Source organism: Sapajus apella, unplaced genomic scaffold (genome assembly GCF_009761245.1).
Source record: "Sapajus apella isolate SASKATOON/1434 unplaced genomic scaffold, GSC_monkey_1.0 scaffold1, whole genome shotgun sequence".
NCBI classification, from domain to species: Eukaryota; Metazoa; Chordata; class Mammalia; order Primates; family Cebidae; genus Sapajus; species Sapajus apella.
This window is the reverse complement of record NW_022436941.1, coordinates 587900-609976: the sequence shown is the minus strand read 5'-3', so window position 1 is coordinate 609976 and position 22077 is coordinate 587900. Positions and strand designations below refer to the sequence as shown.

The 22077-nt window shown below is 46.5% G+C and overlaps 2 protein-coding genes and 1 long non-coding RNA gene across 7 annotated transcripts in view; 1 reads left to right on the top strand and 2 right to left on the bottom strand.

The window, feature by feature from the left end:
* Window positions 1-11944, bottom strand: part of LOC116525184 — a 22939-nt gene extending 10995 nt beyond the window's left edge. The window contains exon 1 of the long non-coding RNA XR_004257623.1: window positions 11909-11944. This is a non-coding gene — a long non-coding RNA (uncharacterized LOC116525184). The remainder of the gene's footprint in view (window positions 1-11908) is intronic.
* On the top strand, window positions 9619-22077 carry GNPDA1 (glucosamine-6-phosphate deaminase 1). 5 transcript variants are annotated; one of them, XM_032240515.1, is made up of 8 exons: window positions 9682-9707; window positions 10652-10732; window positions 10947-11076; window positions 14589-14690; window positions 16400-16582; window positions 17599-17783; window positions 19473-19647; window positions 20630-22077. In XM_032240515.1, the coding sequence occupies exons 3-8, from the start codon at window positions 10953-10955 to the stop codon at window positions 20728-20730; spliced, it is 870 nt and encodes a 289-aa protein (XP_032096406.1). In that variant the 5' UTR covers window positions 9682-9707; window positions 10652-10732; window positions 10947-10952; the 3' UTR covers window positions 20731-22077. The 5 variants fall into 5 exon arrangements, with proteins under 5 accessions (XP_032096311.1, XP_032096483.1, XP_032096568.1 ...); XM_032240484.1 differs by lacking the exon at window positions 9682-9707 and adding an exon at window positions 9798-10277 and having other exon boundaries at window positions 10599-10732; XM_032240420.1 differs by lacking the exon at window positions 10652-10732 and having other exon boundaries at window positions 9619-9707.
* The window catches only part of RNF14 (ring finger protein 14), a 37981-nt gene continuing 31668 nt past the window's right edge, over window positions 15765-22077 (bottom strand). Inside the window, exon 10 of the transcript XR_004257468.1 lies at window positions 15765-17122. The gene's annotated coding sequence lies outside the window, so the exon portion shown is untranslated. The remainder of the gene's footprint in view (window positions 17123-22077) is intronic.

The window sequence follows — 22077 nt, the reverse complement described above, 5'->3', positions numbered from 1 at the left end:
CTCAGGAGTTCAAGAGCAGCCTGGGCAACATGGCAAAACCCCATCTACACACATACGTGCACACACACACACACACACAAAATAGCTGGACATGGTGGTATGTGACTGTAACCCTAGCATTTTGAGAGGCCAGTGCAGCAGGATTGCTTGAGCTCAGAAGTTTGAGACTAACCTGAGCAACACAGTGAGATGCCCATCTCTACAAAAAAAATTAAAAATTAGCCAGGCATGTTGGCCCATGCCTGTACTCCCAGCTACAGAGGAGGCTGAAGTGTGAGGATTGCTTAAGTCTGGGTGGCGGAGGCTGAAGTGAGCTTTGATCACACCACTGCACTCTAGCCTGGGCAAAAGAGCAAGACCCTGTCTAAAAAATAAATAAATAAAAAGTTTAGTGATCGCCAAGGGGTTCAGAGAGTTAAATAGGTCCTAAATTATAGTGTCATAGAATTTAGTTTCACTGTCCTAAAAAAAATCCCTTATTTTTTAGAGGATTTTTGACACTATGTATGTGTCAAAATCCATAGAATTTTATAGCACAAAGAGCATACAAATATTAAAAAAAATCATTTAGGTGAAGGATCCCAAGACAGAATATAGAATATGACAAAACAATATAACTGCATTAAAATGTCTGAAACAACCCCACTGAAAGCTACAGTGAGGGGGAAAGATGCTGACAAAACTTTGGAAATTAGTGGAGCCTGTCAGATGAAAGGCAAAAGAAACTGTACATAAGCACTGTGCTCTACTTGATAAAGTTGTTTCACATGGGAGTGTGGGTTACAATTCTGATACTGCTATACATGTGTACTACAATAAAATAATTAAGTAAATTATTACAATTAGCAGATAGTAGGGTAAAATGTGGTATATACATACAATGGAATATTATTCAACCTTGAAAAGGAAGGAAATGAACCTTGAGGACATTAAGTCAAAAAAGCTAGTCACAAAAAGACAATCACTGTGTGATTTCACTTACATGAAGTATCTAGAGTAGTCAAACTCATACAGACAGAAAGTAGAATGATAGTTTCCAGGGGCTGAGAGAGGGGAAAATGAGGAATTGTTTAATGGCTATAGAGTTTCAGTTTTGCAAGATGAAGAAGTTCTGGAGATTGGTCACACAACAAGGTGAATATACTTACCACTACTGAACTATAGACTTAGAAATGGTTAAGGTGGTAAGCTTAATGGTGTGTGTGTGTGTGTGTGTGTGTGTGTGTGTGTGTGTGTGTGTGTTGTATTTGACCGAATGTAGAAAGTTATCACAAGACAAAAGTATGCCAGATTGTAGGGTCATTTATTATGCCGGCGACCACAGAGGACTCACGTCTCTCCAACCTGTGGTGGCAACAGGAGGGTGCCATGATTTTTTATACCCAAAAAACCACCTTGGGAGAGGGGGTGAGGGGCGGGGATGGGGATGATAAGGTGTCGGACATTTCAAGGGCTAGGGGAATCTGTGATTCACCTCCTGGGTGGAGACAAGGGTGGGGGTCTCCGGACATTCCAAGGGCTAGGGGATTCTGTGATTCACCTCCTGGGTGGAGACAAGGGCGGGGGTCTCCGGACATTCCAAGGGCTAGGGGACTTTTGTCATTCTGTTTGTTACCTCAGTGGTTTACAGAAGTCAGGATATACATTTGTTTACACATCGTCTGGGTGGTGATAGAAGCCACAGATTTTAGCAGTTACTGATAAGAAAAGGTAGGCAGCTTTACATAGTTTTGAGGAACAAACTGGCAGTTCTATTCACAGAGGCCAAGGACAGTAGTCATTGTAAGGAGAATGGGGCAGCCATTTCAACTTATCTAAAAACAGTTTTGCATTTTATAAAATAGTTTTGCTCCGGTTCTGGCTCTAGGCCAGCACAATATCACATGTGTGTGTGTACCAAATTAAAAGGAAAAAGAAAAAGGGATTCTGCCTTTGCCTTCTAAGCTTCTCCCCTCTCTCCTGCCCCTTAAGAAGCCAGTTTTTGGTGGTTTCAAATCTGGGCTTTTGAGATGAGAGAGAAGGGAGAAACAACTGAGAAGCCAAAACTAGGCATTTGTATTGAAAAAGACTGAGAAATTTACTACAAGGAAGAGGAGAACAGAGCTAAATTAAAAGGAAAGCAAGGTAGAAACCTACTTTGGCTGGTCATATGGGTGTGGTGTTGGGGCAAAGAGATTTTTTAGTTGAGAATTAAGAATGAGTGGTTGGCTGGGCGTAGTGGCTCATGCCTGTAAATCCCAGCACTTTGGGAGGCTGAGGCAGGCAGATCACTTGAGGTCAGGAGTTCGAGACCAGCCTGGCCAACATGGTGAAACCCCATCCTTACTAAAAATACAAAAATTAGCTGGGCATGGTGGCACATGCCTGTAGTCCCAGCTACTTGGGAGGCTGAGGCAGGAGAATCGCTTGAACCGGGAGGTGAAAGTTGCAGTGAGCCGAGATTGCGCACTGCATGGCAGCCTGGCAACAGAGCAAGACTTCATCTTAAAAAAAAACCAAAAAACAAACCAAAAAAATGAGTAGAGGAGAAAGTTTTCCTGGTTAGCAATAAAAGAAATTAAAGAAGGAGAATTTTCAGAGGTGCTCTGAGTTCCGATTTGGATCATCTTTGATTTTCTTCTAGAGACACTAATAAAAATATTAATTTTCAGTTGCTGGATTATTCCTCTGAATATCTCTGATGAGACAACAATAACAATATTAGCTTGAACAACATGAAATTGCTGATATTTTATAGTTTTTGACCCAGAAAAGTCACAAGTGGTATTTATTGACCACTTGCCATGTGTCAGGTGCAGTTCCAAATGCTCTACATGTGTCAATTCATTTCATCCTCACATCAATCCTATGAGTGGCCACTATGATTATCCTCATTTTACAATTGAGGGAGCTGAACTACAGAAAGGTTAAAAAAAGTGTCCCAGATAATTAGTGGTTGATTCAGAATCTGAATCCAATGGGATTCGGAGCCAAGGTTCTGATCTGCATGGGGCTTTGGGTTTTATATGCAAGGTACTACTGAGCTAGGGAGCATGGGAAACACAGGGAGTCGTGACATATGGCTATCATTACAGGAGGTAAGACATGGCCTCAGCAAATGAGAAGGTGGAAAATAGCAAGTAGCAATAAGAAAGGCTAAGTGAAAACCTTGGCAGGGCATTCCAAAAACAGGTGGAAGGGGGCATGATGTTGGAGCATGGGGGGTGGGGAGTGGGGAGTCTGATGGGTCTGATATTGCACCTCCAGACATAAGGGAGTAGGTACAAAGGCATAATCTCTTGTTCACCACCCTCCCCCTTTGTGGATTTTTTTTCCTGAGTGTATTACATATATTGCTGCATAACAAATCACTCCCAATTTAACAGCTTAAAACCACAAGTCTTTATTATCTCACAGCTTCTGTGGGTCAAGAATTCAAGAATGACTTAGTTGAGTGGTTGTGGTTAAGGGTCTCTCATGAGATTTCAGTAAAGCTACTGGCCAGGGTTGCAGTCATTTGCAGGCTTGACTGGGACTGGAGGATCTGCTTCCAAGAGGGCTCCCATGGCTGTCGGGAGAAAGCCTTGTTTCCTTGCCACCTGGGCTTTTCCATAAGGCTGGTCGAGTGTGTCCCCCAAATGGTAGCTGACAACCACTGAGAAAGTGATCCCAGAGCCTAGTGTGGTGGTTCACGCCTGTAATCCTAGCACTTTTGGAGGCCAACGTGGGTGGATCATGAGGTCAGGAGTTTGAGACCAGCCTGACCAACATGGTGAAACCCCGTCTCTACTAAATATACAAAAATTAGCTGGGCGTGGTGGCAGGTGCCTGTAATCCCAGCTACTCGAGAGGCTGAGGCAGGAGAATCGCCTGAACCCGGGAAGTGGGGGTTGCAGTGAGTCGAGATCGTGCACTCCAGCCTGGGCAGCAGAGTGAGACTCCATCTCAAAAAAAAAAAAAAAGAAAGAAGAGAGACAGCAAAGAAGAAGCTGACATGGCTTTTATGCCCTAACCCTAGAAGACACATCCATCATTTCTGCAATATCCTATTGGTTACTCAGGTCAACCCTATCCACTGTGGAATGGGACTACGTAAGAGTGTGACTCATCACTAGGAGCCATCTTGGAGGCTGACTATGAGTTACTAAAATTCATAAAACTGTAGTTTCTAGAGCATGGAGGTCCACGAGGGTGTTTACTTTGTTTTGTTCATTGTTGTGTCCCCAGAACCTAAAATAGTGCTGGACACATAGTAAAGGCTCAATAAATATTTTATAAATGAATGAAAAAGAGAACCACAGGGAACAGGTGACACTTTACTCGGCTTGAATGGAAGCATAAGATTCATTAAGTTTGCAAAGTTTTGTTGTTGTTTTTCCTTCAAGATAAAATCAATCATTTCATACAAATATTAGGCAGAAAGTATCCTACCCCATAGTACCCCCTTTAAAAAATATGATGAGTCAATGAGACAATGCTTTGAAAACCTTTAGCAAAGTGCTCAGCACAGAGTAGATGGTCAATTACTTTGATCAAATTTTTTTTTTTTTTTTTTTTTTTTTTTTGTGAGACGGTGTTTTTTTTTTTTTTTTTTTGTTCTCGTTACCCAGGCTGGAGTGCAGTGGCGCGATCTCGGCTCACTGCAACCTCCGCCTCCTGGGTTCAGGCAATTCTCCTGCCTCAGCCTCCCGAGTAGCTGGGATTACAGGCATGCGTCACTATGCCCAGCTAATTTTTTGTATTTTTAGTAGAGACGGGGTTTCACCATGTTGACCAGGATGGTCTCGATCTCTTGACCTCGTGATCCACCCGCCTCGGCCTCCCAAAGTGCTGGGATTACAGGCTTGAGCCACCGCGCCCGGCCCTTGATCAAATATTTTTATTAAAATTCTTTTTTCTTTTTTTTTGCCAAATGTGTCGGGGTTTGTTTGTTTGAGAGTCTTGCTCTGTCACCCAGGCTGCAGTGCAGTGGTGCAATCTCGGCTCACTGCAATCTTCACCTCCCAGGTTCAAATGATTCTCATGCATCAGCCTCCTGAGTAGCTGGAATTACAGGCGTGTGCCACCACTCCTGGCTAACTTTTATATTTTTAGTGGAGACAGGGTTTCACCATGTTGGCCAGGCTGGTCTCAAACTCCTGGGTGCAAGTGATCCACCCACCCTGGCCTCCCAAAGTGTTGGGATTACAGGCGTGAGCCACTCGTCCTGGCCAGATAAAATCTAAATAACAGGTTAGTGTGTGTCTGTAGCAAATTGTATTTTTTAAACTGGCCATACTTATATGTGTATCCCATCCAACATGCACTTCTTGTAATATTATTGAACTTCTTACCCAGAGAGTTGGGGGTCTATGTTTTCTCTTTTTAAATCTGGGAAGGGGCTTGTGATTTCTCCAACCCACAGAGCTCAGAAGAAGTGATGCTATATGACTTCTGAGACTACGTCAGGAAAAGGACACAGCCTTAGCCCATCTTTGTCTCTTGATATACTTGCCCTTGGAACCCACTGCTATGTTGTGAGGCAGCCCAGGAGATGAGGAGAGCCATGTGTGAGTGTTCTACTGACAGTGAGCACCAGATGCCAGACGTGTGAGCCGATGAGGTTTCATATGATTCCAGCCCCAGACTTTGAGTCTTTTTAGTAGAGATGGGGTTTCACCATGATATCATCACCACTGTATCCTGTCTGAATTTCTAGCCCACAGAAACTGCGAGAAATAAGTCATTATTGTTGTTTTCAGCCACTAAGTTTTGGGGTAATCTGTTATGCAGCAATAGATAACTAATAAAATATCCTTCCAGAATTTCCTCTAACTAGCTTCAGGGGAAAATATTTAATTACGTATTCACTCATTCACTCACTCAACCATGAAACCCAACAGGGTATATGTGGCTTCAGACATGCTAATCTAGGGGGCGCAAATGTCATCAGAGTTCTCTGTCTTCTGTTTGTTATACCTTTCTGAAGTTCTAAGCTTTCCTCCATCTTTTTTTTTTTTTTTTTTTTTTAAAGACGGGGTTTCACCATGTTGGTCAGGCAGGTCTTGAACTCCCAACCTCAGGTGATCCGCCCGCCTTGGCCTCCAAAGTGCTTGGATTACAGGCATGAGCCACCGCACCCGTCCAGCTTTCCTCCATTTTACCGCGCAAGATCTCAGGAGGGTGTATTTCCCCCAAGTAGCTGCATAAGCCCCAAGGAAGACCTGAGTCACCTGCAGTGGCAGTGAGTCACGTTTTCAATTTCAAGTCACAGGAAGTCTCCTAGCAATGAGTTTAACAATGAGTTTAAGCTATAAGGACATTTGTTATTTACTGAGAAGAAGTGCAGAAGTAGGAGGCCCCAGCGCTAGTCAGGCATCAAGGATGTCAGTGTTTTCTATCCGCCACTTTACCCTTATGCTTGGTGCTTCGCGGTCACAATGTGGCTTCCCCAGCTTCAGTCATCACAACTGCCTTCAAGGCAGAAAGAAAGGGAAGGAACCAGAAACCGCCAGCTTGTTTCTCAAGCACAACACTTTTCTCAAGAAGTAAAATATCTAACCAGAAGCCATCCTCCTCCCTCACTGGGCAGAACGAGGTCACTCAGCTCCCCGGTAGCTGTGAGAGTCGTTGACTTTCCAGTTTCTCCAGTGGGAAGCAGCAAGGGAGACGGAGGCTGTGAACAGCTGCCGGGTTAGTGTCTTCCATACCTGCCTGGCCTTGAACTAATCATGGAGTCTCTAATTGGTTCAAAGGGTAGGGCCAGCACCACACAAACTCTATGAATTGAGCGGAATTTGAAGGATAACATCTGGGCAGGTTGTTTGCCCAAAGCAAGGAGGCATTAGAGGGCATAAAAATATCTGGCCATACAAGAGTTGCTGGGTGTTCCATTGTATGGATGAACTCACAATTCTTTTAATTTGCCAACTTTAGTTCCAAGACAAGAGGCTGGGAGGATTGGTGTGGGTAACAGCTGAAACACAGGTGTGGAGTAGGAGTAGTACAGGGAAACAGGAGGTTAGGGCTAGAGAGCATTTCAGTGTGGTTAGCGAATGGGCTGTAAGGAGGGTAAGGAGGAAATAATGGGTAATTACAGCTGGCTGTGAACGCCATGCTATGCTAATATTTCATTTAATAATCACAACTGCCACACGAGGGCAGTATTACTTAATTTCCACTCAATTCTCGTGTATCAGGTAAGAAAACAGAGACCTGGAGAAGTTGAGTCATTGGCTTGCATTACTCACTCAAGAACCAGAAATTAGCCAAACCAGAATTGAAACACAGGTCTTTCCGATTAGTCCCCGGGTGGACCCAAGATTGGGCCTCCAGGCTTCACAGAGGCCCTGCACTTGTTCCTTGCAGAAGGGCAATTCAGGGGAAATGGGCTCAGTGAGTCACCAGAAGTCACTTTCCTCCTGGAAAGGCCTGGATACAGATGCTGCAGGCCTGGTCGGTGTTATCAGATGTGTTCGGGGATTGGAGTTGGAGCTTCATTGTGAAACATCCTCATGCTGAGACAACATTTCTGGCCAAGCACGGTGGCTCATGCCTCAGCACTTTGGGAGGCCAAGGCAGATGGATCGCTTGCGGTCAGGAGATCACAACTAGCCTGGCTAACATGGTGAAACCCACCTCTACTAAAAATACAAAAATTAGCTGGGCGTGGTGGTGGGTGCCTGTAGTCCCACCTACTTGGGAGGTAGAGGCAGAAGAATCACTTGAACTGGGGAGGCAGAGGTTGCAGTGAGCAGGGATCACACCACTGTACTCCAGCATGGGCAACAGAGCGAGACTCCTTCTCAAAAAATAAAAATAAAAAATTCTGACTCTTTAAAAACAAACCAAAACGACACCAACACTGAGCCATTCACACGCTCTCAGGATTTGGAAAAAGACACAAAACCAAAATAACACTGAGGCAAAGAGCAAGTCCCCCACACTGTAAAGGTATCAGCTCCACTACCTCTGGTCTCATCAGGGTCTCACCAGATGAAGCCTGCCCCTAGTAAGCTGGTCTGGAGCTACAGCTGGGCCCAAGGGCTGGGTGAGTGCCTGGGGCTGTCCACAGTGAGCAGATTCAGCAGAATTGCAGAACGTGGCCACCCAGCTGACTGAGGAAGACCCTGTCACTGTGGGCATGAAGCCAGGATTCCTTTGGCCTTTTGCTGCTGGAGAAAAACTAGGCTGATTCAGGAGGCCTTGCCACTGCTCTCTAGCACTGACCAAAGTCCAGATGTCAGACTGTGAGGTCATAAATCACAAGTCTCTGTACTCCTCTGAGCCCCAGTTTCCACATCAATAAAATGGCAGTAATCACATCTGACGATTGGGCAGGATTCTATGAACGAATGGGCACGAAGCTCTTGCAAAACCCTACATAATGGAAGGTGTTACTGATGACCAGCACTCAAGTCCTTCCTCCAGCTGCTGCATGGAAAGTTCCCAAGTGTCCCTAGAAGTCTGGAGAACTCTAATATTGACTGGAAAGAATAAGATAAATCTCTTGTTCTGATACAGAAGCGTCCCAAATCCAGTCATATCGGCTGGGAGGCAGTGCCTGCTCGTGGTGAAAAGCATGGATTTGGGATTTGGACAGATCCCTCTGAATTGAAGTCTCAGGGAAACCACTTGCGCCTCTGGCCAAGTAAAAAAGTAATGGCAAACCTACTTCACTGGAGTTGAATAAGGATTAAGTGAAATAATGCAGGTGAAATATCTGACCCTCGGTATATACAAGCCTCATATGTATGTGTTCCCATTTATGTAAAACAACAGTGTAAGCATATTCATAGAAAGCAATTCAGAATGTACTCTAAACTATAAGCAATGGTTATCTTGGTGTGGGGCGTTGGGGAAACCAGGGGCCTGCCTTTTTCTCCATCATATAATGCTGCCAAGTTTGATCTTTAAAAAAAGGACCTTAAAAAGTCCAACAAGCCGGGCGCGGTGGCTCAAGCCTGTAATCCCAGCACTTTGGGAGGCCGAGGCGGGTGGATCACGAGGTCAAGAGATCGAGACCATCCTGGTCAACATGGTGAAACCCCGTCTCTACTAAAAATACAAAAAATTAGCTGGGCATGGTGGCACGTGCCTGTAATCCCAGCTACTCAGGAGGCTGAGGCAGGAGAATTGCCTGAACCCAGGAGGCGGAGGTTGCGGTGAGCTGAGATCGGGCCATTGTACTCCAGCCTGGGTAACAAGAGCGAGACTCTGTCTCAAAAAAAAAAAAAAAAAAAAAGTCCAACTGTATTTTAAACAAAAGTTTTAATACCTGGGTAAATAGCATCTAAACAAATAAGAAACTGAAGGCAGAGCCAGGCCCAATCCTGGGAGGCTGAGGAAGCGATTCTGCTTTGCCTGCCCCAGCTCAACCCCTGCACTAAAAATCCCTGGCCCCAGCCCCAAGGTCCAGGGGGCTGTCCTGGGGGCAACCCGGCACCCCCCAATTGTCCCTCTTCTTGCACACACACACTCACACGCACACACACACAGGCTCGAACCCCGGCCTCCCAAGGGAAAGTGTGTTTTTTTAGGGTCTGTTCCAGGGCCAGCCGGGTCCAGGGGCCGAGGTGGGACTGCAGTGGCCGGGGCCCCTCACTGGGCAGAGTCAGTCCCGGCAGCTGCGGCCCCGCTGAGTCAGCCCGGCAGGCGGCGCGCGCGGCGCCGCGTGACCCGCCGCCACGTGACCCGCGCGGGGCTGGGCCGCCGGCGCAGTCGCTGCAGCCGTCGCGGGAGGCGTCCGCGTAAGTGGGGAGCGGGGCTGGCGGGGACCTTCCTCGCGGGCGGAAGCGCGGAGCGCTGCCCCAGCCCTCCGGCACCCGGGACCCCGGGGAGCCTGTCTCACCCATTTTCCAGGCGGGATTGGAGGGGCGATGGGGTCGTAATCGGGGTGAGGGACACGCTGTACCCCACCGACGGCCGCACGGGCTACCTTCGCCTAATGCCTCCCCACTCCCACTGACCGCAGTGCTGGGGGAGCAAAACGTCCTCCTTCGGAGCGATTACCTTTTCCCTCTTGTGCTTGGGGGAAACTGAGGACCCAGAGAGGTTGGCAAAGCAAGCCGGGCCAGTGGGAACACCCTTCCACTCGTCCTGAGACACCACGCAGCTCCCCAGGCAGAGCTCATTGCCCCACCGGCTCTAGTGGCCCAGCACGATCGATCCCGTGACCTCGCTACTTCTAGAGGAAGAGTCGCGGGGTAGGGGCGGGGAGGGGTAGCGTATCCCGCTCCCGTACCCGCAGCGGTTGGGGAGGCGGGGCTGCCGAGCCGAGCATCTGTCTGGATGGTAACAGCCAACATAGTAAATACTAGGTGAATAGCCGGGCGCGGTGGCTCAAGCCTGTAATCCCAGCACTTTGGGAGGCCGAGGCGGGTGGATCACGAGGTCAAGAGATCGAGACCATCCTGGTCAACATGGTGAAACCCCGTCTCTACTGAAACTACAAAAAATTAGCTGGGCATGGTGGTGCATGCCTGTAATCCCATCTACTCAGGAGGCTGAGGCAGGAGAATTGCCTGAACCCAGGAGGCGGAGGTTGCGGTGAGCCGAGATCGCGCCATTGCACTCCAGCCTGGGTAACAAGAGAGAAACTCCGCCGGGGGGGGGAAAAAAAAAAAAAAAAAAAATACTAGGTGATTTACATGCATTCTCTCATTTCATATTCCTCGTCGTGAAATCTGTGAAGTAGGTACTGTTGTCCCCATTTTTACATAGGAGGAAACGTCTCAGAGAGAACTTAGGTCCTTTGACCGAGGTCCTGCAGTTGGTAAGTGAAGGAGCTGAGATTAGAACCTAGGTCTGCCCCCAGTAGCGCCTCCTGGTGGGTTGTGGGTGGTGGAGGCGCCTGGCCCAGCCTCTTAGTTCTGGGAATAGAAAGTCAGGATTGTTGCTGGGTGAGAAAGGCTTCTCCTGACACCTCTGTCCCTTTCTCTGCCCCTTCCCATTGATTCCTTTCTGTCATCCCCTTGCCCCCGCTGCAGGACAATATGAAGCTCATCATCCTGGACCACTATTCTCAGGCCAGCGAGTGGGCAGCTAAATACATCAGGAACCGCATCATCCAGTTTAACCCAGGGCCAGAGAAGTATTTCACCCTGGGGCTCCCCACTGGTGTGTTCTTGGATGGAGGGGGTGCCGTGGATGGGGTGGAGAGAGTAGGCAACAGGGGCCAGGTACATAGGCTCACTCAGCCAAGGGACTTCATGGGGCCTCTGGGGTACTGGTGCTGAGAGAGCACCTCCCTGCCCCTTCCATTTACAAAGGACCCAGCTTCTCTTATGAGTTGGTTTAGTCGCTGCCTTTTCCTGCAGAATCCTGGAGCAGAAACGATCTTGGTTAGGCAGGAAGAACTTGATTTTTAGGCTACATCCTAAGTCAGCCTTGTTTACCAGGGTTTCTTAATAGAATTAAGTCTGATACCCTAAGGCATTCATCTTATGTAATGAATTAATTTCTCTTCTCTGCATCTAGAGGGGTACTAGCTAAGTACCATCCTTGGGAGAATTGAGAAGATAGTCACTTAGATAATTTTCTGTAAGGCTTAATTAAACACAGGTCCTAAGTAAAAAACAGCCCTGATTTCTTTTGGAAAAAATCAACATGTGGCTTTTTCAGAAAGATATTTTGACCCCAGCTCCTCAAGACAAATGTCCTGATTATTTCTTTCAACGATGGGTGGGTTTGCCCTAGTGTTCCTAAATGACGCATCCTTTAGAGAGAGAGGGAGAGACTGTGTGTGTGTGTGTGTGTGTGTGTGTTTGTGTTGGAGGGGGATCTTCAGACTTCTTTTTTTTTTTTGGTCTTCCTTGCAATCCAAACTTTTTCTGTAAATGGCCAATAGTAAATACTTTAGACTTCACTAGCCATACAGACTCTGTTGCAACTACTTAACTCTTTTGTTGTTTGAAAGCAGCTATAATTAGCCTGGTGTGGTGGTGCTCACCTGTAGTCCCAGCTACTTGGGAGGCTGACGTAGGAGGATTGCTTGAGCCGGTAGATTGAAGCTGCAGTGAGCCATGATTGTGTCACAGTACTCCAACCTTGTTGACAGAGTGAGACCCTGTCTCAAAAAAAGAAAAGACAACATATAAATGAATGAGTATGGTTGTATGTCAATAAAACTTTATGGACACTGAAGTTTGGCCTGACCAACATGGTGAAGCCCCATCTCTACTAAAAGTGCGAAAACTAGCCAGCCATGGTGGCGTGTACCTGTTATCCCAGCTACTAGGAAGGCTGAGGCAGGAGAATCCCTTGAACCTGGGAGGTGGAGGCTGCAGTGAGCGGAGATCGTGCCCACTGCACTCCAGCTTGGGTGACAGAGAAAGACTCTGTCCAAAAAAAAAAAAAAAAAAAAAAAAAAGTTTATATATATATATATATATAAGGAGGCCGCAGGCTAGATTTGACCTGTGGACCAAAGCTTGCTGAGCTCTGCACTGGAGGTTTGTGGGAGTGGTATCCATCTGTGCCTGTGAAACCACCAATGTCTCAGGCCCTCTGGAGGCTGTGCTAACATCCTGTCTCCTGACTGTGGGGAGACTCAACCTCTGTATGGGTCAGAGTCTGGCCTTCTGAAACTGTTCCTTAGTTCCCTCATTGCAGAGTCAGATCCAAGCTCTTCAAGTGGCATTCAAGGCCCTCCAAGACCTGGCCTCTCCCTGCCTGTCCTTCGGGAACCAGCAGGACAGCATTTCCACACGGGTTCCTTGGAACATTCCTTCTGTTAGATGTGGCACCTGTCAGGGTTCTGGTTGGAATCCACAGAAACCAACTCCAGCTAAATTAAGCAGAAAAGGAGTTTATTGGCTAGATATTGGAAAGCTCAGAAAATTGTTGGGAAGGCTAGAGGTTTGGAAAATGGCAGGAAAGGGGAAGCCACGTGGCTCAGGCATAGCTACGGCCTAGTCACATGGACCAACAGATTATTTTGGGTGGGCTCTGGAGAGCTGCCATTCACTCAGCAGGTATTTATTGAATACCCTCTGTGTGCAAAGCTCTTCTAGATTGTGAGGATATAGCAATGAACAAAAAGGATATAAACTTCTGCCTTCTGAAGCTTAAATTATAATGGGAAAGACAGATAAACAATCAGCAAAATACAGAGCCTGCTAGATGGTGAAAAGAGGAAAGGAGAAACATGAAGCAGGAAAGGATAGGGAGTGTGTCAGCGGGGCTGGGGCTCTGCAGTGTTGGTGGCAGGGAGGCTGTCAGCCGGGGGCCAGGTTCTGTGGAGCCTTTGAAGGTCTGGTGTTGCTGAGAGTGAAATGAGAAGCTATTGGGTTTTGAAAAGAGGAGTGACATGACGTGATCTAGATTTTTTTTTCTTTTCATCTTTTTATTTTGCAAAATTTCAAATATTCAAAAAAGTTGTAAAAACAGGTCAATACCATTCACCTACATTCACCAGTTCCCATTTTGCCACATTTACTTTGACCTTTCTCTGGCCCTTGTTCTTTATCTACACACACACAGGGTTTTTTTCTGAACCACGTGAAAGTAAGTTCCAGACATCCCGATACTTCTTTCTAAATCCTTCAGCACATAAATCCTGACAACACGGACATTCTCCTACACCATGACACCATCATACCTGAGAAAATGAAAAATCGGGCCATCATCTCATATGCAAACTATGTTCACAATTTTTTCTCAGTTGTCCACATTTATCTTTTATAGGTTGGTTTTTAAAAATTTAATCCAGTGTCCAGTCAGGGTTCATACATCTTTAGTCTTTTAATATACAGTGTCTTCCTGCCTTTTATTATGTGTGTGTTTTTATGACATTGACTTTTTTTTTTCTCGAGATGGAATCTGGCTCTGTTGCCCAGGCTGGAGTGCAATGGTGCGATCTCAGCTCACTGCAACCTCCGCCTTCCAGGTTCAAGTGATTTTTGTGCCTCAGCCTCCCAAGGAGTAGCTGGGATTACAGGCGTATGCCACCATGCCCAGCTAGTTTTTGTATTTTTAGTAGAGACCGGGTTTCACTATGTTGTCCAGGCTGGTCTTGAACTTCTGACCTCAAGTGATCCACTCGCCTCAGCCTCCCAAAGTGTTGGGATTACAGGTGTGAGCCACCGCACCCAGCCATGACATTGACTTTTTAATGAGAGTCAACTAGGGCTTCACTGCTCCTCAGGGAAGTCTTCCTTGAATGCTGAAGCACTGGGTGAGCCTGTGCTTTACCCCATTACAACTGATGTTCCTTCTTTGTGTTCTACTCCTAAGCAGTGAGTTCTTTTAGAGTAGCTACTGTCTTTTGCTCCCTGTGTCCTTATCACATGGCCCTGTGCCTTGCACATAGTACTTGTTTAGGGAGTATCATGTCAGTAATTAAGTCTGACATTTACTCAGGTACAGATCAGAGTGATTTCAGTCATCAGTGTGCTGGGCACTGGGGATTCAGCAGTGATCAAGGCAGACACAGCCCTGCCCTCCTGGAGCTTACAGTCTAGTGGTGAAATAGGCATTAAACAAGCAATTAATGGATGGATGGCAGTTTGGATTGGAGTAGTGGGTAGGACTTCAGATCTAACAGAGTCTCCCTGTAAGCAGCCCTGATTCATTCCTGTATACCAGACTGGGGGTGCGAGGGGCTTTCATGGCTGTGGCCTCTCTTGCAGGGAGTACCCCACTTGGCTGCTACAAGAAGCTGATTGAATACTATAAGAATGGGGACCTGTCCTTTAAGTATGTGAAGACCTTCAACATGGATGAGTATGTGGGTGAGTCTTTCTGTTTCAAGGATCTTTCCTGATTCTAGGAGACTCATGATGCTCCTCTCATTGGCCCAGCCCTGAAGAGGAATCAGGGAGCCAGTGACATTTGGTGATAGGCTCAATTATCAATACTTAAATCTCTTGGTTTACTCAGCTATAAAATGGGGCTAATAAAGCTGACCTCACGGGTTGTCAGCATTAAATGATATTATAATAGATGTGGAAGTTTCTTATACATAACAAATACTTAATAAATATTAGGGTATCTCCTTCTCTGCCGGCTCCCCAACTCCATGCCATTTCTTTCTGGAACAAATGATTGCAAGGGGGATCCCGGCTGGGGTGTTTCCCCTGGGATTTGTGTCTGGGCGTTCTCTCCAGTGTGCAGCCTCCAGCTCACCTTTCTACCAGGTATACTTGGAGGGGACCTGAGATTGGTGTCCTTCCTGCTGCTGAAAAGCTATATTCTTGGTCTTCTATCACTTCGCCTTCCCCGACTCATTTTGTAATAGCTTCACTTTAAACATCCTTTAAAAAAAAAAATTGTGCCACTTTGAGAGGCAAAGGCGGGCGGATCATGAGCTCAGGAGTTTGAGACCAGTCTGACCAACATGGTGAAACCCCGTGTCTACTAAAAATACAAAAACTAGCAGAGCATGGTGGCACGTGCCTGTAGTCTCATCTACTTAGGAGGCTGAGGCAGGAGAATGGCTTGAGCCTGGGAGGCAGAGGTTACAGTGAGCCGATATCGCGCCACTGCACTCCAACCTGGGCAACAAAGCAAGACTCTGTCTCAAAAAAAAAAAATTGTGGTAAAATACATGTAACATGACATTTACCATCTAAACCACCTTTCTGTGTACAGTTCAGTAGTGTTAAGTCCATTCACATTATTGTGCAACCAATTTCCAGAACTCTTCGTCTTGTAAAACCCAGGCTCTATACCCGTGAAACAACAACTTCCCATTTCCCCCTTCACCAGCCACCGGAAACCACCATTTTAATGTCTGTTTCTATGAATCCGACTACTCTAGAATCACACTAGAGTATATAACTGGAATCATAAAGTATTTGCCTTTTTGACTGGCTTCTTTCACCTAGCATAAAGTCCACAAGCTTCATCCATTGTTGTGGCATGTGTCAAAACTTCCTTCCTTTTTAAGGCTGATTTGACATATTCTTAATGCTTAACATTAAACATTTTTTTTTTCCTGGCTAAAAAAAAGTTGATTTGGGGGAAGCCCGGAGATAGTTCTCTCTAACCACCTGGTGTTCAAGCTGGAATTTATTCAGGCTGAGCGGGTGGAACTGGGAGTGGATGGTGGGGTGAGAGGCACAGGGTGAGGGGTGTGCTTGCTTGCTTTCTAAGATGCGCCCAGCCCTACCCCAGGTGGCCAGAGTGTCCCCAGCCTCTAGTCTATGGTCATTGCCTTATGAAAAGCAGATCAGAATGTGGGGATTTCCCAGGCCTCTGGTGTGCAGTTACTCTGGCCCAGCCCTGTGGCCACAGATGGTGGCACTGGGTGGGTAGACACTTACGGATACTGGCTCAGCCTGTCCCGAGTGGCTAGGGGTCAGAAGGCTGGTGCCCAAGGCTCCCAGATGGGCAGAACCCTGGGAGTATCTCTATAGGTCAGTATGGTGTCCTGGCATCCTCCTTAGGAGGGGGGCTTTGGCTTGGCCTAGGCTTGACTGAGCGTCCCATGGCCCGACAGGCCTTCCTCGAGACCACCCAGAGAGTTACCACTCCTTCATGTGGAACAACTTCTTCAAGCACATTGACATCCACCCAGAAAACACCCACATTCTGGATGGGAATGCAGTCGACCTACAGGCAGAATGTGATGCCTTTGAAGAGAAGATCAAGGCTGCAGGCGGGATCGAGCTATTTGTTGGAGGTGAGCTTGACACCCTGTAGCACACATGTCCAGGGCCAGACTCGTGGGAAGAAGGACAAGACACCATGCCTGTCACCAGACAGCTTCCTCTGGGTGTGCTGGTGACTGTAGAGACAGAGGTGGGAGAAATGCGCCCTGCCTGGCTCAGTTACTCAGGAACTGTGTTTTCTTGGGGATCTCTTTCTGCAGCTTGATGCCTTGTCTGTAAACTGAGAGGTTTGAGTCTGGACTCTGAGTTTCTGTCTACTCCCCAGTCTTAGGTTTTATGGATCAGTCCTGGAACTTATCTAAACATTTAACATCACAAACTCACGTAGTTCCAGAGGCTCCGTACAGCCCCTATAGATAGCCAGTTGAACCCCAGAGAAGTTAGGTGACTCACTCAAGGTCTGCAGGCAGGAGTGGGTGTCTGCCTCTCCAATTTGTGCCCTGGTTCCTCCTCTGGGCTGCCCTTCTGTGTGTCCATTTGTTGCCACCTCTGGAGTTACCCATGAGGGGTAACATTGAACTGCCTTTTATTGCTCTAGAGATTACTCTTATCTAGAAGAGTGGGGAGGAAGGGGGCAGGAGCTCTCATTCTCTGAGATACTAGAACCTATCCGGGTTCTCTGGTGTTTTATTCACTGTACCCTCTATCCCAGAAGCAGGACACTCTAACTATAGGCAGAAGAGACGGAGAAGGTACACTTTTCTAAAAATCTGGGGAGGCAGAAGCTGTTTGGAGTGCTTCTTCCTCAGCTTTTTGAGGTTGATAGCAAGTTAACAACGTCTGTGTGTGCTTCAGATAGAAATGGTGGGGAGGGTCTCCTCTGAGACAGTACGGCAAAGAGAAAGAAATGGTAGGGAGGGGGACAGATCACATGTTTAAGGTGTACCTGCCCAGGGCTGCAAATGAGAAAGGTGACACAGTTTTCAATGGTTTTTTTTCAGACCCTAGTTAGGGAAGGAGAGATTGTCCATGCTTGAAATCTCGGATCCCTGGGACTCACAGGGCTGCGCTGGCTCTCTCCCTGTAGGCATCGGCCCTGATGGACACATTGCCTTCAACGAGCCAGGCTCCAGTCTGGTGTCCAGGACCCGTGTGAAGACGCTGGCCATGGACACCATCCTGGCCAACGCCAGGTTCTTTGATGGAGAACTCGCCAAGGTGCCCACCATGGCCTTGACGGTGGGGGTGGGCACTGTCATGGATGCTAGAGAGGTAAGGGTGCAAGGGCCCCACCAGCCTTGCACTGGGGTGGACTTGTCTTTCTCTTGTTAATCTTAACTATACTGGTACCACCTACATATTAAAGATGAAGACATGATAAATAAGGCTAAAATCCTTGCTGCCCTGTTACTCACTGTTCCTCTTGCCTCTTTGGAAGACATCATTATTCCCAGTGTGAAGTGAATCCCTTGAGCACTTTTTTGGTGCCTTTAGCTGACTGCCTGGGACACCAGGCTCTCTGGCCTCGGGCCCCTTTCATGCTTTTCACAGGCAGAGAGGAAGCCAGCATCCCTAATGTTGGAGTATGAATTTTGTACCTGACCAGGTGTGGAGAAAGGGGGTTCCTGGTTCCTTGTAGTTGGTAGAGGTCACTGTTTGGACACCAGGGATGCCTGTGCTTCTAGGCCCATGCTCAGAGATTAATAAATGTGGGATGTGTGATTAAAATGTAAGTGTTTTAAGCTGAATTTAGTTTTTCCCCTAAAAAATTGGCTATCATTTGAATTTGAATTTTTTGTGGTTCTAATTTCCTTACTTTCATGAGAACTTTAGAAGCATTTTCTCTTCCTTTCTGACGTGTATTCAGTAGGAAGCAGCTAAGACAGGTTAGATTTACATTTCTTTGCCCAAGTCAATAAACAAGCATCTAAATCAGTGAAAAAATCCATTTAAAGTGAACTTTTGTGAAATGAGTGATGGCACCCAGATTTCTTTTAGGTAACTTCAATCAGTACATGGGGTTTAGATGTTTACTTGCTGTTTTTGGCCTTGCAGCTTGGAAATGGGTTGAGGGCCGTCCTTATTGTGAGGGCATCTTGATGTGGGAAAGGGCCTGGGGCTGAAAATCAGGAAATTCTTTTTTCTAAAAAGAGTTCTGGGTTGCTGAAGGGTCGAGAAGAAATAGTCACATTCCCTCTATGCTTCTGCATTCTAATCTTTTAAGGAGTGAACAGCAAATCCTGTTCACAACTCTGTGGCACATGTGAATTAAAATGAAAGGAAATCTATAGAATTGAGGGTTTTTTTCTCTTTTCCTGCCCTTGAATAGAGCTGAGTTCTTTAAGATCATTTACATTCTTGATATTTTAACTGTTAAGTGGAGACTGTGCCTTTGTTTTATTATGTATAAACAAAACCATCACCCCAAGTCACATTAGTTCATAGGTTTAATGCTGTGAACTGAAAGTGACCAGATTATGGGGCAGCCTTTCTGGGATTCAGCCTTAGAGGCCCCACAGATAACTCCCATCATTGCTTGCAAAGTGCCCTTGCTGATGGTGCAGGTTGGCAGCCCTCTTTCACAAACTGTGTTTGCGGAAAGTTACCCAGCTGATGAGGTAACAGGCCTGGGCATGGCATGTCTGTTTGCAGGGCACCTTCACAGTCATCATCAAAGATACCTAGAGGCACTGTCATGTGGTGGTCAGGAACATGGACTTTGGGGTCATAAATGACCCTGGCCAAGTTACTTAACGCCCTGGGGCTCCATTTTCTTACCATATAACATGGGGATAATGATGCTGCCTGCCTCGGGTTGTTTGATAAAGCACAGGGATCACTGAGCAAAAGTATGTTGCGTGGTAACCACTTACAATGTGATATGAAAAACTATCATCCTTACAACTACCTGGGGTATATGGACTGCTCCCCTCCATCATGGACTTGTTTTCTGATCCCCAGGTGATGATCCTCATCACAGGTGCTCACAAGGCATTTGCTCTGTACAAGGCCATCGAGGAGGGAGTGAACCATATGTGGACCGTGTCTGCCTTCCAGCAGCATCCCCGCACTGTGTTTGTGTGTGACGAGGATGCCACCTTGGAGCTGAAAGTGAAGACTGTCAAGTATTTCAAAGGTGAGGGAGGTGTGGGTCCAGGAGCAGGTGGTCAAGCTCAGGGTGTGCTAAGAGTGAGAAGGAGATCCAGCTTTGAGCCTCTGGTCATTTTAATTGACAATTGTAATCTTAATAAATATCAAACCTGACTGCATCACACTACACAGTCATTTCTCTTCCTCCTGTGACTGCAAAGATCCATTTCTGGAGATCTGTTTGCTCTGAGAAGGAGGAAAGAAAACGTAGCGTGTGGTCCAAGGACTATGTGGTGACCTCGCAGTGTCAGTGAGCCTCAGGTTTTCTCTTTTCAAATCTTATACAGCCATTCCCCTCTAGGTGAGGCACTGAATTATCAGGAGGATCTTCCTTTCTTTTACTTTATTTTTTTGAGACAGGGTCTTGTTCTGTCGTTCGGGCTGGAATGCAGTGGTGTGATCTCGGCTCAGTGCAACCTCCACCCCCCAGGTTCAAGTGATTCTCCTTGCCTCAGCCTCCCAAGTAGCTGGGATTACAGGTGCCCACCACCATACCTGGCTAATTTTTATATTTTTAGTAGATACGTGGTTTTGCCATGTAGCCCAGGCTGGTCTCCAACTCCTGACCTCAGGTGATCCACCCGCCTAGGCCTACCAAAGTACTGGGATTACAGGCATGAGCCACCATGCCCGGCCCTTCTTTTACTTTAAAAGGATGCATGCTGCTTTAGGCAAACATGAATATCCTCCTTTACACAAGCAGGTCAATTAGTAATTTGTTCTTTGCTGAAAAGACTAACCATTAAATAGTCAACTCCCATAGTGATTGAATTTATAAAAGTTCCATGAATATAGCACTCACTGTGAATAACTCTTTTCATACTTTTAGGGTGTTTATCATTTATCATAGAGAAAAGAGAGACGTGTCAGCTCTAAGACAAAATTTGAGAGCTCCTGGATGTTATGATTGATAGAGGAACTCTTGCCACTGCCTGAATTAACTACTTTTTGTTTTTAATTTTTTGTAGGTTTAATGCTTGTTCATAACAAGTTGGTGGACCCCTTGTACAGTATCAAAGAGAAAGAAACTGAGAAAAGCCAATCTTCTAAGAAACCATACAGTGATTAGCCTGTGCTGGGACCGAGTGTCAGATACCCGTAGGGAAAGGCAGGTCTTTCTGGAAATTGTCTTTAGAAGAAAGAATTCTATTTCTTTAATCTAGCATGGTTACTCCAGATAAGTGGGTGAACTTATTGTTCTTGGCTATGAGGCTGGGAGCCTAGTCATGGAGTTTAGCTATAGGGAGAATGATTTGTTTGTAACTTAATCAGAAAAAAAAAATCTCTGAAAAATGTATTCCATCATTTTGATGTTTGCCAAATCCAGGTTGGGAGTTTTAAGCTTTTTGTTCTGCTTCAGCAATGGTTCACATGTACGACACACTCCTGTCAGGAATTTCTCTCCTTACATGCACTGATTTTCAAGTGGGAGGGAATTAGGGGCTTGTGTATATTGGACACAACCTCTTTGAAGAGTCTGGAGAGTCCCTCTTGCACAGGCCTGCTCCTTGGTTGAGAACCATTGTTCCAGGTTAAGGCACAAACTCTCAATATCTAAAGTGCAAGGAAGCAGTCTCTCTGGTCCGTAAAAAGTGTAATGGAAAGAAAACGACCCCTTCCTTCCTTCCTCTAGTTGTTTTCCAGTTTCACAGCTCTTCTCTGAACTGGAGTACTTGGGGGAGGATTTGGGTAGGTGGGGCCAAAGAGGTGGCTTCTACTGATAAACCCAGAGCTTCAAGGGGCCCAGCCACATCAAACTTCTCTCCCCCAGGGACTCTTCAGCACCAAAAGGAAGAAGGTGGAAGCCCTTTTCCCCCCAGAGCCCTGTTTTCGTGAAAGGCCTCACTGTGGCTCCTGTTTTATATGCTCATTAGTAGACAGGCGGTCCACTGGGGCAACAGACACTGCCACAATTTCAGTGTTGTGTTCAGCCAAGGGGACTGTCTGGGCAGGCGGCTTAAGTGTGAGTTTAGTCACAACTCCTGAGTGTCCCACTCTCAGGCTTCCCTAGGAAGTGAGTGCCGGGAAAACACACCAAATGCTTCTAGTATTGTTTCCCCACTTAAAATAGTTCTGCTCAGATTCACATGGTGTGGTCTGATCTTTTGCCCATCTATCCTTCTCCCTGGATCCCAAGGTGGCCTGTTGCCCTGGCTTCCTTTCATTCTCTTAGGTCTTCATGGAGTGGATGCTGCCTCCTCCTTGCTGTTTTTGTGCCTATTTGAAGCTACCGCTGCCTCTGCTTCTGGGAAAGACCTTTGAGAGCCTGGCTCAGGCCTAAGGGCTACGTTTGGTACCCGTGTTTTGTCTTTAGCTTTTCTACGTGATTGTGCTGTCATTCTGTTTTAAGTTCATGGATCAATGGATTTGTTTACAATGTGATATTTTCTATTAAATCTAGTATTTTCAAATAACA

What these genes read in the sequence shown, in the direction of transcription:
- GNPDA1 (XM_032240420.1), top strand. Translation starts at nt 10,953, where the DNA reads ATGAAGCTCATCATCCTGGACCACTATTCTCAGGCCAGCGAGTGGGCA. An exon ending in CACCCTGGGGCTCCCCACTG is followed by an intron (nt 11,077 to 14,588) that starts GTGTGTTCTTGG and finishes CCTCTCTTGCAG; the next exon opens with GGAGTACCCCACTTGGCTGC. An exon ending in CAACATGGATGAGTATGTGG is followed by an intron (nt 14,691 to 16,399) that starts GTGAGTCTTTCT and finishes ATGGCCCGACAG; the next exon opens with GCCTTCCTCGAGACCACCCA.